This window comes from Marmota flaviventris, chromosome 3 (genome assembly GCF_047511675.1).
Source record: "Marmota flaviventris isolate mMarFla1 chromosome 3, mMarFla1.hap1, whole genome shotgun sequence".
NCBI lineage: Eukaryota > Metazoa > Chordata > Mammalia > Rodentia > Sciuridae > Marmota > Marmota flaviventris.
The window spans coordinates 67,522,741-67,535,641 of record NC_092500.1 but is presented as its reverse complement, the minus strand read 5'-3'; the positions used below and the strand labels follow the sequence as shown (position 1 = coordinate 67,535,641).

General features: G+C 53.8%; 1 protein-coding gene across 9 annotated transcripts in view; it reads right to left on the bottom strand.

Annotated features, from left to right (window-relative positions):
* Positions 1-12,901, bottom strand: part of Kmt2d (lysine methyltransferase 2D) — a 40,664-nt gene that overhangs the window by 19,407 nt on the left and 8,356 nt on the right. For 2 of the 9 annotated variants that reach the window (XM_071609894.1, XM_071609901.1), the window contains exons 11-34: positions 11,242-12,858; positions 10,042-11,150; positions 9,311-9,424; positions 8,851-8,961; positions 8,160-8,264; positions 7,259-7,440; positions 6,890-7,054; positions 6,680-6,789; positions 6,534-6,581; positions 5,524-5,745; positions 5,201-5,320; positions 4,998-5,111; positions 4,650-4,780; positions 4,419-4,566; positions 4,176-4,241; positions 3,881-3,991; positions 3,587-3,724; positions 3,409-3,493; positions 2,952-3,193; positions 2,783-2,856; positions 2,519-2,569; positions 594-2,402; positions 291-473; positions 80-216 (exon numbers count right to left, since the gene is read on the bottom strand). In XM_071609894.1, the coding sequence (XP_071465995.1) occupies positions 80-216; positions 291-473; positions 594-2,402; positions 2,519-2,569; positions 2,783-2,856; positions 2,952-3,193; positions 3,409-3,493; positions 3,587-3,724; positions 3,881-3,991; positions 4,176-4,241; positions 4,419-4,566; positions 4,650-4,780; positions 4,998-5,111; positions 5,201-5,320; positions 5,524-5,745; positions 6,534-6,581; positions 6,680-6,789; positions 6,890-7,054; positions 7,259-7,440; positions 8,160-8,264; positions 8,851-8,961; positions 9,311-9,424; positions 10,042-11,150; positions 11,242-12,858 (7,192 nt within the window). The remainder of the gene's footprint in view (positions 1-79; positions 217-290; positions 474-593; positions 2,403-2,518; positions 2,570-2,782; positions 2,857-2,951; positions 3,194-3,408; positions 3,494-3,586; positions 3,725-3,880; positions 3,992-4,175; positions 4,242-4,418; positions 4,567-4,649; positions 4,781-4,997; positions 5,112-5,200; positions 5,321-5,523; positions 5,746-6,533; positions 6,582-6,679; positions 6,790-6,889; positions 7,055-7,258; positions 7,441-8,159; positions 8,265-8,850; positions 8,962-9,310; positions 9,425-10,041; positions 11,151-11,241; positions 12,859-12,901) is intronic. The other 7 variants (XM_071609900.1, XM_071609897.1, XM_071609898.1 and 4 more) reach the window with 7 other exon arrangements.

The window sequence follows — 12,901 nt, the reverse complement described above, 5'->3', positions numbered from 1 at the left end:
AAAAAGGAAAATCAGAGTATACAATGGCGATAAAATCTGTCCCCTTAGTTTATTCCCAGGGAACCCCCTAGAGCCTCACCGGCTGTTCATGTCCAAAGAAGAAGGTGTGGCTGGTGGAGGTGGCCGAGATAGTCGTTCATCGGTAGGGAAGGCCCCAGGCCCAAGGATGGGGCCACCTAGCTTGCTCGGAGGTAACCCCACAAGGCTGCTCTTATCCTGGAAGAGAGAAGTAGATGAAACTGGAGCCACTTCCATTTCCCTGGCCCTGCCACCCCATGCATGTTATTTACCTGGGTTCCAGTAAAAGGGGTCTGGCCTCGACTCAGCTGCTCAAAGGCAGGGCTGCTGGGCTCAGCACCCCAGCTGCCTGGGGGCCCTGCTGCACCTGCAGCTGCTGCAGCCGTTTCCTTCTCCTGCCGCAGGGTATTGCGCTGGATCTGCTGCCTAATCAGCAACTCCCGTAGCCGCTGGCGCTGTACAGAAAATGGAGAAAAGGAGTGAACCCATTCTATTCCAATCATGAGCCTGGCACAGAGGATATAGAGATAGGCAGGAGCTGGGGGGCAGAGCTCAGCTGTGGGATATTCACTCACCTGCCGTTGTTTCTCCAGTTCTGTCTGGCTGAGGTTGGACATGCCTGGGTCCTGGGTACCTGGGAGATCAGGTGCTGCCAAAGAGCTACTCATTGTAGACCCTGGGTCTTGCTTTTCAACTGGAGAGGTGATGCTTGCCCGCTGTGAGGCTCCATGGGACAGGTAGGAGAGGGATCCATCGGGTGCAGGTGGTGGCAGAACTGATGCGGGGCGTAGTGGGGACAGCCCATAACCCTCCCCTGTGGACCCACTGTTGGACCCCAGCGGACTGCCTGATGGATGGAAGTTCCCCGTGGCTACTGTGTAGTTTGTGCTTTGTGGCTTGCCCAAGGTGGGGCCGGGCCCAAAATGGCTGTTGATCCCATGGGGTGGAGGGAGACCAGGCTGAGGGACAGGGGGCTTTAGGGAAGGCTCCCCTACTGCCTGAGGGAAAGTAAAACGCATGGGAGAGGGGGTGCCCACAAATGCACCCGTTCCAGGGGAGCGGGCGAAATTGGGGGGCTGTCCACTTGGGACCTTGGCATGGAGCTCACCTGCTGGCCCCGAGGGCAGGGCTGCTGGGAAGCCCCCAGCCCCCAGAGGAGTGTGGGCTAGAGGCCCAGCCTTAAAGGCAACTTCAGGGGGCTGGGGTCGGGGTGGCTTATGCAATGGGGCAAATGGGTCACGGGACTGAGGGCGCGAGGGTGGGCGAGAATAAGGGTCAGGGGACTGGAAGCGAGGGGTAACAGGGGATGGGCAGAAAGCCTCAGCAGACAGGGGACGAGGAGTTAATGGGGACTGGGAGCTGGACTGGGACTGAGGACTGGCGGGCACTCGGGAGAAAGGGTCAGAGGGCAGTGAGCGAGGGGGCAGGGCACAGCAGCTCTCAGGAGGTGGTGGCTGGGGCCGAGGAGTCAATGGGGGCTGGGCATATGGATCAGGGTAGGGACCAGGGCGAAAGATGTCTGGGTGGCTGGGAGGAGAAGGGGCCAAAGCCTGGGAAGAGGGTGGCTCCTGAGGCCGTAGGCCCAGACCTGGGCTCTGGGGCTCTACCTGAGATGCCCGAGGGGTCAGGGGGGCTTTGAAGACATCAGGTGCCTTCAACTCCAGGCCACCCAGATGAGGGCCTGAGGAGGGTGAGTCAACAAAACCCAGGTTTTGGGGTCCATAGCTAGGAGAGGATGCCCCAAGTTCTTCTTTCTTCACCTCTAGGGCCTTCCGGGACTCCCCAAAAGATGGGGGTGAGAGCAAGGGCTCAGAAGCCTTGCCTCCCACTACTCCTGGGCTCTCAGGGACAGCCAGGTTGTCCAGTGAGGGGCAGCGGGGTTTGAGGAAGGGGTCAGGCGTGGAGGGCTGATGTCGAGGGGTGCCAGGTGGGGTAGTGCGGAATTCTCCTGGCTGACCAGTCCCAGGACGAGATGAGGTGCCCAACATTGGGGGCTGCGCAGGGGCCCCAGTCGGACTCGGATAGGGGGGATAAGTGGGTGGTGCCACAGGGAAGCGGGGCTCCAGGGTGTAGGCAGGGGCCAGTCCAAAGGGGTCCTGCGAAGGCACTTGGGCAGGCACCTGGGGCGGGAGCTTGAGGAAGAGCTCACCGGGCGAGTCGGGGCCGGGCACCGTGCCCACTGGTGGCTTCAGGAACCCGTCCGCAGAGGTAGACAAGCCGGCGGGGGTAGTGGGACTGCCAATGAAAATGGTGGGGGCCGCGGCAGGGGGCGGACTGCCCAGTGCTCCTGGCTGAGGGGGAATGCGGAGATGAAGGGCCGGTCGATCAGTCTTACGGGCTATGTCGCCCACCTTGGTCTGCTTGTTGATCTGGCTCTCAGCCTGCTACAGGGAGAGACCAGGCACAGAGCAGTCAGGCTGCTGTAAGCAGGCCCCATGACCCTAGATGGGCCATCCACTATGGAACTTCAATGACTTGGCCCGGCCCAGCCCCAACTCACCTTCTGCACCTTGTTGATGCGGTGAGCCGCTCTGTTATCTTTGGCCTTTTGCTGAGGAATGTAAGACACAACAGAGGCCTAGCACTGAGTCTCAAACCTAATCCTCATCCCTCATGATGTTACTCACACTTCCTACCCATAAGCTGGTCCCTCTTGGCCCAGCTTCTTTAGGGATAGGGAATGGAAAGATCTAAGGTAAATATACCATAGATATCTCCCCTCCACCTCCATTCCAAGGCTGGCCCATGCTCCTTTCTGTCTCACCAGATAGGGGGCTTTGTCAGCAGCTGGAACCTTTCTCCAGAGCTTCATGATTTGTTTGCAACGGTTAGACCAATCTGGAAGGCAAAGGTATTGAGTCAGAGACTTAGCAGGTGACCGCTCCACCTGCCAGGCTGCCAAGTTGTTTCCCTTGCCCTCAACCCACAGGTACCTGGGTAATCTTGCTTGAGATTTGGAAAGTTAATGTTGGCATAGAGCACAGGTGAGATGGTAGAGAGCTGGCCCAACTCCTCGTCCTTCTCCCAGCGCTGCAGATTCCGTTGATTATAGGAGAGCCCGTCGCCCTCACCCTCTGTGGTGGGAGTGGTGGGGGTGGAGGGTGTGGTGCCCCCCGAGCCTGTCCAAGGGCTGTCTGGCTCACCGGGTTCTGGGCTAAAGAAGCCCCCGCGCTCCCTGGGGCGCAGGGGCAGAGAGTCACAGTGGGCAGGGATGCCAAGTCCCCCACCAGGCCACCGCCCTGCCCCAATAAAGGAAGGACATTAACAAGGGAATGAGAAGAGCAGGGGAAGTATTGCTATAGTGACCCAGAAGTCCAAGCCAAGGTATGGACCTGGTTGGAGGGAAAGGATAACAGGAACTACCCACAGAGATTAAGCATAGATACCAACCTAGAATCCAAGAACGGGGACTGACAGAGGCCCGGATAGGAGTCCATTGGGCTGCTAGAGGGGAGATTGACCAGAGGGAGTCCACCTACAAGAGGGATAGGATCAGAGGAAAGGGAGTGACTGGACTACTCTGGGAGCAAGCTTATTTATCCCTTGGCCACTCCCCACTCCGTATCACCTTGGATAAAGGGCCTCTGCAGTGGTGTACGGCTGCCTTCTAGGCCAGGGGTTCCACAGCCCAGATGCTGCTCTCGTTCAGAACCCAGGACATCCTTGAAGAGCTGCTGCAGATCCTTGGACTCCATCTTGGGCAGTTCTGTGGGGGAACGATAAAGGATGCTGCTGAGGAAGAAGGGAAGGGTCACCACAGGTCAACAAATGGTCATGGCCAGAGAGGGTGCCCAGGACTTCCCACCAGAGAAGATCATCCCACGAGTGGGACATGAATAAATACAACCCTTATAAGCCTCACCTTCTGTAGGAATCCTGTCTAAGTCAGAGCTAAGCATCCCTTCACCTGGGGTGCCTGGCTTCTCAGGGTCACTGGGCACAGGGGATGCCTTTACACCTCCATCCTCAGGACCTGCAATTATCAGGAGAAACCCATCAGCCAAGGCCATGGAGATATGAAGGTACCACATTGGCCATCCTGAACGGCAGAAAGGTATGGAACAATTTCCAGCCTCCAACCCTGACAGTGCTCAAGGGCAGAGCTAACTGACAGAAGCAAAGCCAATAAAGGACACAGTCCACCCAGTGGCCCTTACCTGGTATATCAGCCATGCCCTCGGGGCCACGGGATTCTTCATCTGCAACATCTGGACCATCATCTCCTATAAGCAATAGGCCCCACTCCAATCAGAGACGCGCTATTCTCCAGCTTCACCAGCCAGGGCCTTTAGCATACCCTTAACTGCTGGAGGCTAGCCCCTTCCCTGCAAACACCCACCAGCTCCTAAGCAAAAGGCAAGTTGGATCCCCTCAGATCATTTCACTCATAAAGAACTAACCTTTCTGTGAAGTGGTGAGCTCCTTCCTATCTGAACCTCCATCCCCACGGGCTTTTGGGGTTCCTAGCCCAAAGGTTGGCCGGCTCACCCCAACTGCAAAAAGGGCCTTCCGGCTCAGGTCCAGCAGCTCCTTCCCAAAGAAGGCTTCCTATGATAGGAGTCAGAAGAAACAGGCTCTTGATGCCTTACATGTACAGATACCTCCCTTGCCCCTCAGAGCCTGAGACCCACCTGCAGGTAAACAGGGAACATATCCTCTAGTTTGCTTTTCTTGCGCCCTCGTCGCTGCTGCTTCTTCTTCTCATCCCCATCAGCAAGGTTCTGTTCCATGGAGCCCTCTGCAGGCAGATCAGTAGGCATCACTGTGGACAGAATGGGAAGGCTCTGGCTCTCTGGGAACATTGGGTATCATGTACCCAATTGGACTAGAAAATACTTTCTACCTACTCTCTCCCCTAAAATCAACTGGGCCCATCACCCTCTTGGCCCTTGCAGCAAGTCCCCACCCTGAGCCTCCCTGGCATTGTTTTGTGGGTGCTGTGATCCCCACCTTCTCCCAGGCCCCACTGGTGCCCTCACCCGTCTCACCCTCGTCGGGCTGCCCATCCCCACTCAACACCTCCGCCTGTGCAGCAGGCCCCTTTTTCACGCGTGTGTGGGATTTCCGTTGTCGCACCATGAAACCACCAATGCCTATGAGGAGGTGGAGCTGAGGATAAGTAGCTGCTGAGGGACCTGTTAAACTGTCCTTCCCATCCCACCTCCCCATCCCAGGGCCTTACCAGGCCGATAGGGTTTGCGCTTGCGTTTTTTGCTTTCTTCAGTCTCTTCTTTGCCAGGTTCCACATCAGGGCTTGCAGGGCCCTCTAGTTTAATTTCACACTCCATGTGTTCCACACCACCTGCATATGATGACAGAAGCGACGGAGGTAGATCAGAGGCATGGGCCCGTTTACCCTTGTTATCCTGCCCCAGAGAACCTGGTACCTTGCCACAGAGTCACCTAGACAAGACCAACAGTGCTGGAAGGTGACTTGGAGTAGCAACATGGACCCCACTCAATAGCCCAACTCCCACGTGTGTTCCCTGAGATTTCTGGCCCAACCTTCACCCTTGAGCAGCTCGTCGGTATCCAGGTCCCCATCCTTCTTGTCATCAGGGCCAAGGGCATCAGAGGGCTCAGAACCCTCCAGCCCTGCTTCGCCTGGGAGGCCCAGACGGCCTCGCCTCTGGCGCCGCTTGTGCAGTGGCGACATGGTCAGGTTACGCAGCACAGCCATGCCTGTTTCTGTCAGCCACACACCTTCGAAGCGAAAGTACTGGGGCTCTGTACAAGGAGGAAAAGTGTGTGAGCTGTGGACAGAAGCCCCAGGGAAACTAGAACTCCAAGTTTCAGCCTATGTCTCCTGCTGAGACAAAAAACAGACAAAAAGTCCACCCTGGGATCTGAGGGCTGGGAAAAAAGTCCAAAAAGGGGCACTGATTGAAGCCTGAGTTCTCTGTCAGTGACCCAGGGGAATCTAGAGAGGGGACTGCCTTTGCAGAAGCCTGACTTTACTCAGGATTAACCCCAATTTCACCAATTAGATTCTCTAGCTGTCCAGGGACCAGAAGGGTCCCTATTTGCTGACTGCCAGCACATAGTACCCCAGATGCCAGAAGTAGTATCCACATCATGATGGAAGAGATGGCTCCCAACCCATTCAAGGAGGAAGAAAGAGTTGTGCTCTCTAGAGATAAAATTCTGGGAGTAAAGATAGGTCATGTTTCCTGGTAAAAAGAACAATGTTCAATAAACTGAAGGTACTTTGCTTCTAGTCATAACTTTGCCACTAACTTACTAGGAGACTATGGGCAGGACACTCAACCTCCCTGGATCTACTTTCTCCTCTTAAAATGGAGAAAATGATGGGACTGAGGCTGAAGCTCAGTGGTAAAGTGCTTGCCTCGTATGTGTGAGACACTGGGTTCAATCCTCAGCACCACAAAAACATCTAAGACTAAATAAACATTTTTTAAAAATAAAAATAAAATGAGAAAATGAAGTTAGGGGGTTGGAGCTAAAGTGTATGGTATTGAAGGTTTCCTCTGGCATGCAAAATTTCTGGGACTCACCTGGCTCTTTCACCTTCATAGGCACTAATTCTGGAGGGGCAACAGGCACTGTGGAGGGAAGAACCAAGCAGGCAGCTTAGGCACTGTCTTAAAACCAAGTACCCATATTTTGTCTCCTCCTTGCCCTCCCAGCAACTGGTACTCACCCACAGGCTTTACCACATAGGGCTGGCAGGAGACACAGTCAAAGCCCTCATCAGCTGCCTGCTCCACATCATCCTCAGTGAGTAGGCTCTGGCAGCGAGCATGCATCCACCTGGGAGAACACAGACAAGACAGGGGTGATGAGAGCACAGGCAATGCCAGGCTGACAACAGAGAAGTGGGACTGACACAAGGGTAAAGGGATGCTCTCACCGTTCACAATGGCGGCATTGAATTAACAGGTCCTCTTCAACATATGGTGAATGACAGATAGGGCAGGTTACCAGGCTGGCACAGGGCCCACAGTGTGTATAGCTATTCTGCCATTCACAGTGGAAGCCAGGGGAAGCGGCCCCACACTGCATACAAGACACACACCTGATGGGGTAGAAAGATAGACCCTCAACACCTAACCTACCCAAGTCAAGGAAAGGCACTCCCCCTCAGAGAACCAAATAAGCAGCATGCCTCCTAAATTCAACCTCTGTCACATATGCAACATCACACCCATTCTAACATCTAAGGCCCAAATGCCCCATCCTCTCAAGCCCCAGGCTCCTAAGAAGACCCAGGTCTCCTTACCACTTGCACTTCCAGCCACCCTTGGGCACGGTGAGCAGTGGGGGGTCCAGGCAGTATGTGTGGTAACTAATGTCACAGTCATCACAGAGCAGCAGACGTGAAGGGTCAGAGGCCTGGCCACACACCTCACACACGATACACTCCACACAACGCCAGCCCTTTAGCAGCATCACCTTAGTAATCTAGTGTAATGTAAAAGAGCGGAATTTCTTGGGGTGTGAAGGAGGAGGGAGACATATATTGATGGGGCTGGAGGAACCCCAGTACAAGTCAGGCTTCCACTTGAGCACAGGTAGGCTTATACAGAGCACCCTCACCCCTGAAAACGGTGACTCTAAACAGGCTTCCTGGGATCTCTGTCAATCACAGAACAGCCTCACCAGCCACTACCTCACAACAAGTGTGGAATAGCAATCTTTCACTAGTCAGAAAACCACAGACAAAATTAGGATGCACTTCCCTCAATTTCCTTGAATATTTAGAACCTGTTACTAAAACAAGTGCTAACCATGAATTAAATCATAAATTAATATTACTGACAAACTAAAAATGAGCATACACACTTAGATCAAAACACTGCTTTCTCTTTGTGGAGACATCTTATAGTTTGATTTTATATTATAACTCCAGGCTACACCATGATTTATACTAGTAAAGTTGTCATTGTTTAATGTAATGGATTGAATTATGTCACACGTTTTGGTCTACCACAATGAAACTATAAAGTCTTCCATAATTTCCAAAAGACTTTTCACCAAAATAAGCTTAATAGTCCCGGGAGACTGATGAATAACTTCCAGAGCAATGGTCACTTTAAGAGGTACTGTGGCCAGAGCAGGAGATTAAGTAAGAAAGAACTGACCCTGTTCCCCAGTCCACACCTCTTGGGTCCTGAACTCACCTTGCTGTTGACACAGTAAGGGTGATAGCACTGAGAGCACTGTGAACAGGCCAGGAGGTGGCCCTCGGCCCCCCGACCAAAGCTGCCACATACCACACACATGTCCTGTAGAAACAAAGAAGTCTCAATGTTCAAGCAGATCTCCTTATTTTGCCTGTCCCAGCTAACTACTAGAACACTTAACCTTAGACCAAGAAGCCAGGAAATCAGAAGCCCACTCCACAGTACTGTGACACTTACAGGGCCACCTCAAGACCCCAGCTCCTCCTTTTCAACCCAAAGGAACTATGCCTCCCTAGAATGTCTCACTCACCTAATAAGTAACTTGAGTTTATAAAGTTCAGCATATGTAATGGTATGAAAAAATTATAGGAAGGTAAAATGGAATAAAGACTGGTCAGGGGAGAGTCACATATGTGATAGAAGTCTGTCTGCTTCAAGATTATTCAAGTGAGAACATACGTAAGCTCCCCCTAAACAATAAGCTTCAACAGGGCAAAGATCATTTTTGCCTTTCTTACTGCTACATGGAATTAATTTATTGTCCACTTGCTTTCTTATTAGCTGGGTATCCCCAGCAATAGGTACATGGTTTCCCCCATCTCACCAAAACACACACACACACACACACACACACACACACACACACATACACACACTGCTGGGGATAGAACTACCACAAGTATAATACCTGCATTAGAACAAATTTGTCTGTGTTGGAAAAAAGAACCACAGTATTCTGCATGGTGTCATCATCTTCTTCCTCCTCCTCCTTGCTGGGAGAGCTATCAATATCAGCCACCTTACAGGCAGAGAGTTATGAAAGTGAGGAAAATAAGTCTACCCCAACTAAGGTGTTTCCCTCTTTGGCACTGGGGAAGGAGGTGTGAACCCTAGGCTAGATGAAGGCCAGATGCCAGATCTAAGAGGAAGAATAATATCCCAACTCCCAATCTGGGCCTCAGCTCAATGGCAAGGATTTCAGAGAAGACTGGGGACCAAGTACACAGACAGGAGTACAGACTAGCCAGACAAACCTTAGGCTAACAGGCTGATAGGCTAGCATACAGGGGACTGGCATGATATAAAGGGTGTTTAATTCTGAAGGGGCCAGGTGAAGCATGCTTGGGGAATGGGAAGCCTCTCCTTACTACCAGAGTCTCGATGGAAGAAGTGGTTGATTTTAGCCGGGCCCGTCCTCTCCCTCGTCCTCCATGTGCTCCTCCTCGAGGCCGGCGTCTTCCTGGGAAACTACTGCTGCGACCCTGAGTGAGGGAAGAGGATGATTACAAGAAAAAGTCAAGGACTCGTGTGTTGGATCCACAGGCTCAAAGAGAAGAGACAAATGACAGAGTATGACTAGTAATTAAACCCAGGAGCCCCACTTAGAGCAGGGAAAAGTCAAGCTCCCAAATATCAACAAGTAGTTGCTCTGGCACACACCAATTACCCTCTTTCAAGAAAGAGTGACCAGGGGACTGGGGTTGTGGTTCAGTGAGGGAGTGCTTGCCTAGCATGTATGAGGCACCAGGTTCAATCTTCAGTACCACAAAAAATATATATATAAATAAAATAAAGGTACTGTGTCCACCTACAATTGAAAAAAAAAGAGTGACCAACATGATCCAAGGAGATAAAATAGTGACTTGAGAGACCCAAGTTTCTGATTCCAGTTCTCCTACTAAGTGATCAAGAGCCTAGGTAAATCATCTGCCCACTCTATGTATCAGTATTCTCTTTAGTAAAATATGAAGTTGGACTAAAGCATCTCTACAAGCCTGGGATTCAGTAAACCAATTGTGAAGGTTATCAGTGGCAAATGACTGTACCTCTCACAGTATTGTGACCTTGACCACATACAGTGGCTGCATAGCCCCCTCACCTGTTTGATTCGGGAACGGGCTGGGGAGCTGCGCCGCCGCCCCTTGTCCCCCTCAGCTTTGCCTCCGCTGATAGCTGTCCCAGCATCACACAATAGAGAGTCATCAGTCTCTGGCAGCGAGTCGGTACAGAGTCGCAGGGAGCCCTCATCTCGAACTGGACTAACATCCGTAGATACCCCCAGCTCCATAGACAAGGAGCCACCACCCTCAGGGTCAGGAGAACCCAGCAGGGGCTCTGAGCCAGGAAAACTGGCACTGGCATCGCCCTGGCTCAGATTAGAGATCTCATTAACAATGTCAGATTTGATGAGAGTGGGTGGTATGGAGGCCACTGGTACACGGGGCTCCTCTTGTTCTTCACAGGGTGATCCTTGCCCTGCCTGCTTGCATTCTGGGCCATAGACCTCCATAGGGGTCACAGGGGCCAGCTCCTCGGGGTCCAGGAGCACAGGGGAACCTTTAGGTTCACTAGCCAAACTGGCAGGGGTCTGTCCAGCCTCTGGCTGTGAACCAGGAGCATCAGTCCCATCCAGAGGCGCTGTGTCTTCCCCCAAGCCGGAGAAGTCATCTAGAGCTGGGGCAGGGCTGGGGGCAGGGCAGGAAAGGTCCCCCATGGGGGAAGGGAGAGGACTGGTGGCACTGGGTTCCAAGGCTGGGCACTCAGGTTCTGGGCCTTTCTCAGTCTCCATCTCATGCAACTCAGCCTCATCTGAGATATCCATTGCCTTTCCCATGGGACTCAATGGGGAGGGAATGGACAGTGGCAGAGCAGGAGGGGAGCACCGGGAAGGAGGGGAGTCTGGAAGAGGGAGGGGATGCTGAAGAAGTGGAGAACACTGTGGAACAAGAGGTTCCATCAGGATGGGAGAAGCAGGTCCCATTGGAGAGCCTGGAGATGGGGGAAGGATCATTGGGGGCACAGGCTCAGGGTCAGTGCAGTTAGCTTCCGGTGGAGGGCTGATGGGTGTCTCTAGGATGGGGGCAGCCAATGGTGACTCAGAATCACTGTCCCCTTTGGCACCAAAGGGGTACTCTAACTCCCCCAAAGGAGACAAAGCTGGTGGGGCTGTAGCTGGAATAATGGGTGACAGTGGAGGAGGAAGAGGATCTGGGAGGAAGAAAAAAGAGAAGCTCTAGATTAGATGTGCCATAAAGAGTTAAGACTGTCCCAGAGTAAACAGGCACTAACCTCCCCTTACCTGATGGCATCAGCTGAGGTGACAAGGATGGCTCCCCTGATGGGGACATGGGCATCTCCTCAGGTAGAGGGGATAGAGGTGGTTCCCCAGGCTCAGACAGGGCCGGCTCTCCAAGCAAGGGGGACAAGGGAGGCTCCCCAGGTGGGGGAAACAAGGGCAACTCCTCAGATGCAGGGCACAGGTGTGGCTCCTCAGGAGGCTCTTCAGGCTGAAGGGATCGGCATGGTTCCTCAAGCTGGGGGGTCAGGCATGGCTCCTCAGGCATAGGTGACTGGTGGGGCTCCTCAGGCTGGAGGGTAAGCAATCCCTCAGGCTGAGGGGATAAGCATGGTTCCTCAGTCACAGGAGATAGGTGTAGTTTCTCAGGCTGAGAGGATAGACATGGCTCCTCAAGCACAGGGGACAAACATGGCTCCTCAGGCCGTGGGGACAGGTGCGGCTCCTCAGGCCGTGGGGACAGGTGCGGCTCCTCAGGCCGTGGGGACAGGTGCGGCTCCTCAGACCGTGGGGACAGGTGCAGCTCCTTAGGCTGGGGACAGAGTCTCGGCTCCTCAGGCTGCAGGGACAGGTGCAGCTTCTCAGACTGGGAACAAAGTTGGGGCTCCTCAGGCTGTGGGGACAGGTGTGGCTCCTCAGGCCGGGGGCAGAGTCTCAGCTCCTCAGGCAGTGGCGACAGGGGTGACTCCTCCAGTGGCAGGGACATGAGCGAGTCCTCCGGTGGTGGAGAAGCAGATAAATCTTCAGGTGGTGGAGATGTGGGCGAGTCCTCAGGTGGTGGGGATAGGCGTGAAGCCTCAGGTGGAGGTGACGTGGGGGACTCCTCAGGTGGCGGAGACAAGGGAGATTCCTCAGGTGGTGGGGACAGGCGTGACACCTCAGGTAGGGGGGATAAGTGTGATACCTCAGGCAGTGGGGACAGGCATGATACCTCAGGTGGGGGGGACATAGGTGAGTCTTCAGGTGGTGGAGACATGGGTGAGTCCTCAGGGGGTGGGGACAGGCGTGAAGCCTCAGGAGGTGGAGACAAGGGAGACTCTTCAGGTGGAGGGGACAAGGGAGACTCTTCAAATGGTGGGAACAGACGAGATGCCTCAGGTGGTGGAGACATGGGTGACTCTTCAGGTGGAGGGGACATAGGTGACTCCTCAGGTGGTGGAGACAGGCGAGATGCCTCAGGTGGTGGGGAACTGGGCAATTCTTCAGGTGGGGGTGACAAGGGAGACTCCTCAAATGGAGGAGACAGGGGTGATGCTTCAGGTGGTGGGGACAAGGGCGTCTCAAGTGAGGGAGATGGGGGTGATGCTTCTGGTGGAGAGAAGGGTGACTCTTCCAGTGGAGAAAAAGGTGATGATTCAGGTGGGGGAGACAGAGGAGAATCTTCAGGTGGTGGGGAAAGGGGTGATTCCTCAGGCGGAGAGGACAGGTGTGACATCTCAGGCGGTGGGGAAGCAGGTGATTCCTCAGGCGGCGGGGACAGGCGTGAGGCTTCAGGAGGTGGAGACGTGGGTGATTCCTCAGGTGGTGGGGACAGGGGTGACTCCTCAGGTGGGGGCAGCAGTGGCATATCCTCATTTAGGGTGGTCTCCAACCGGGACTCAGGTTGGGCCCCTGCTCTCCCTGCAGACACAACACATAAAACTCCCATCTAGCTCAGATTTAC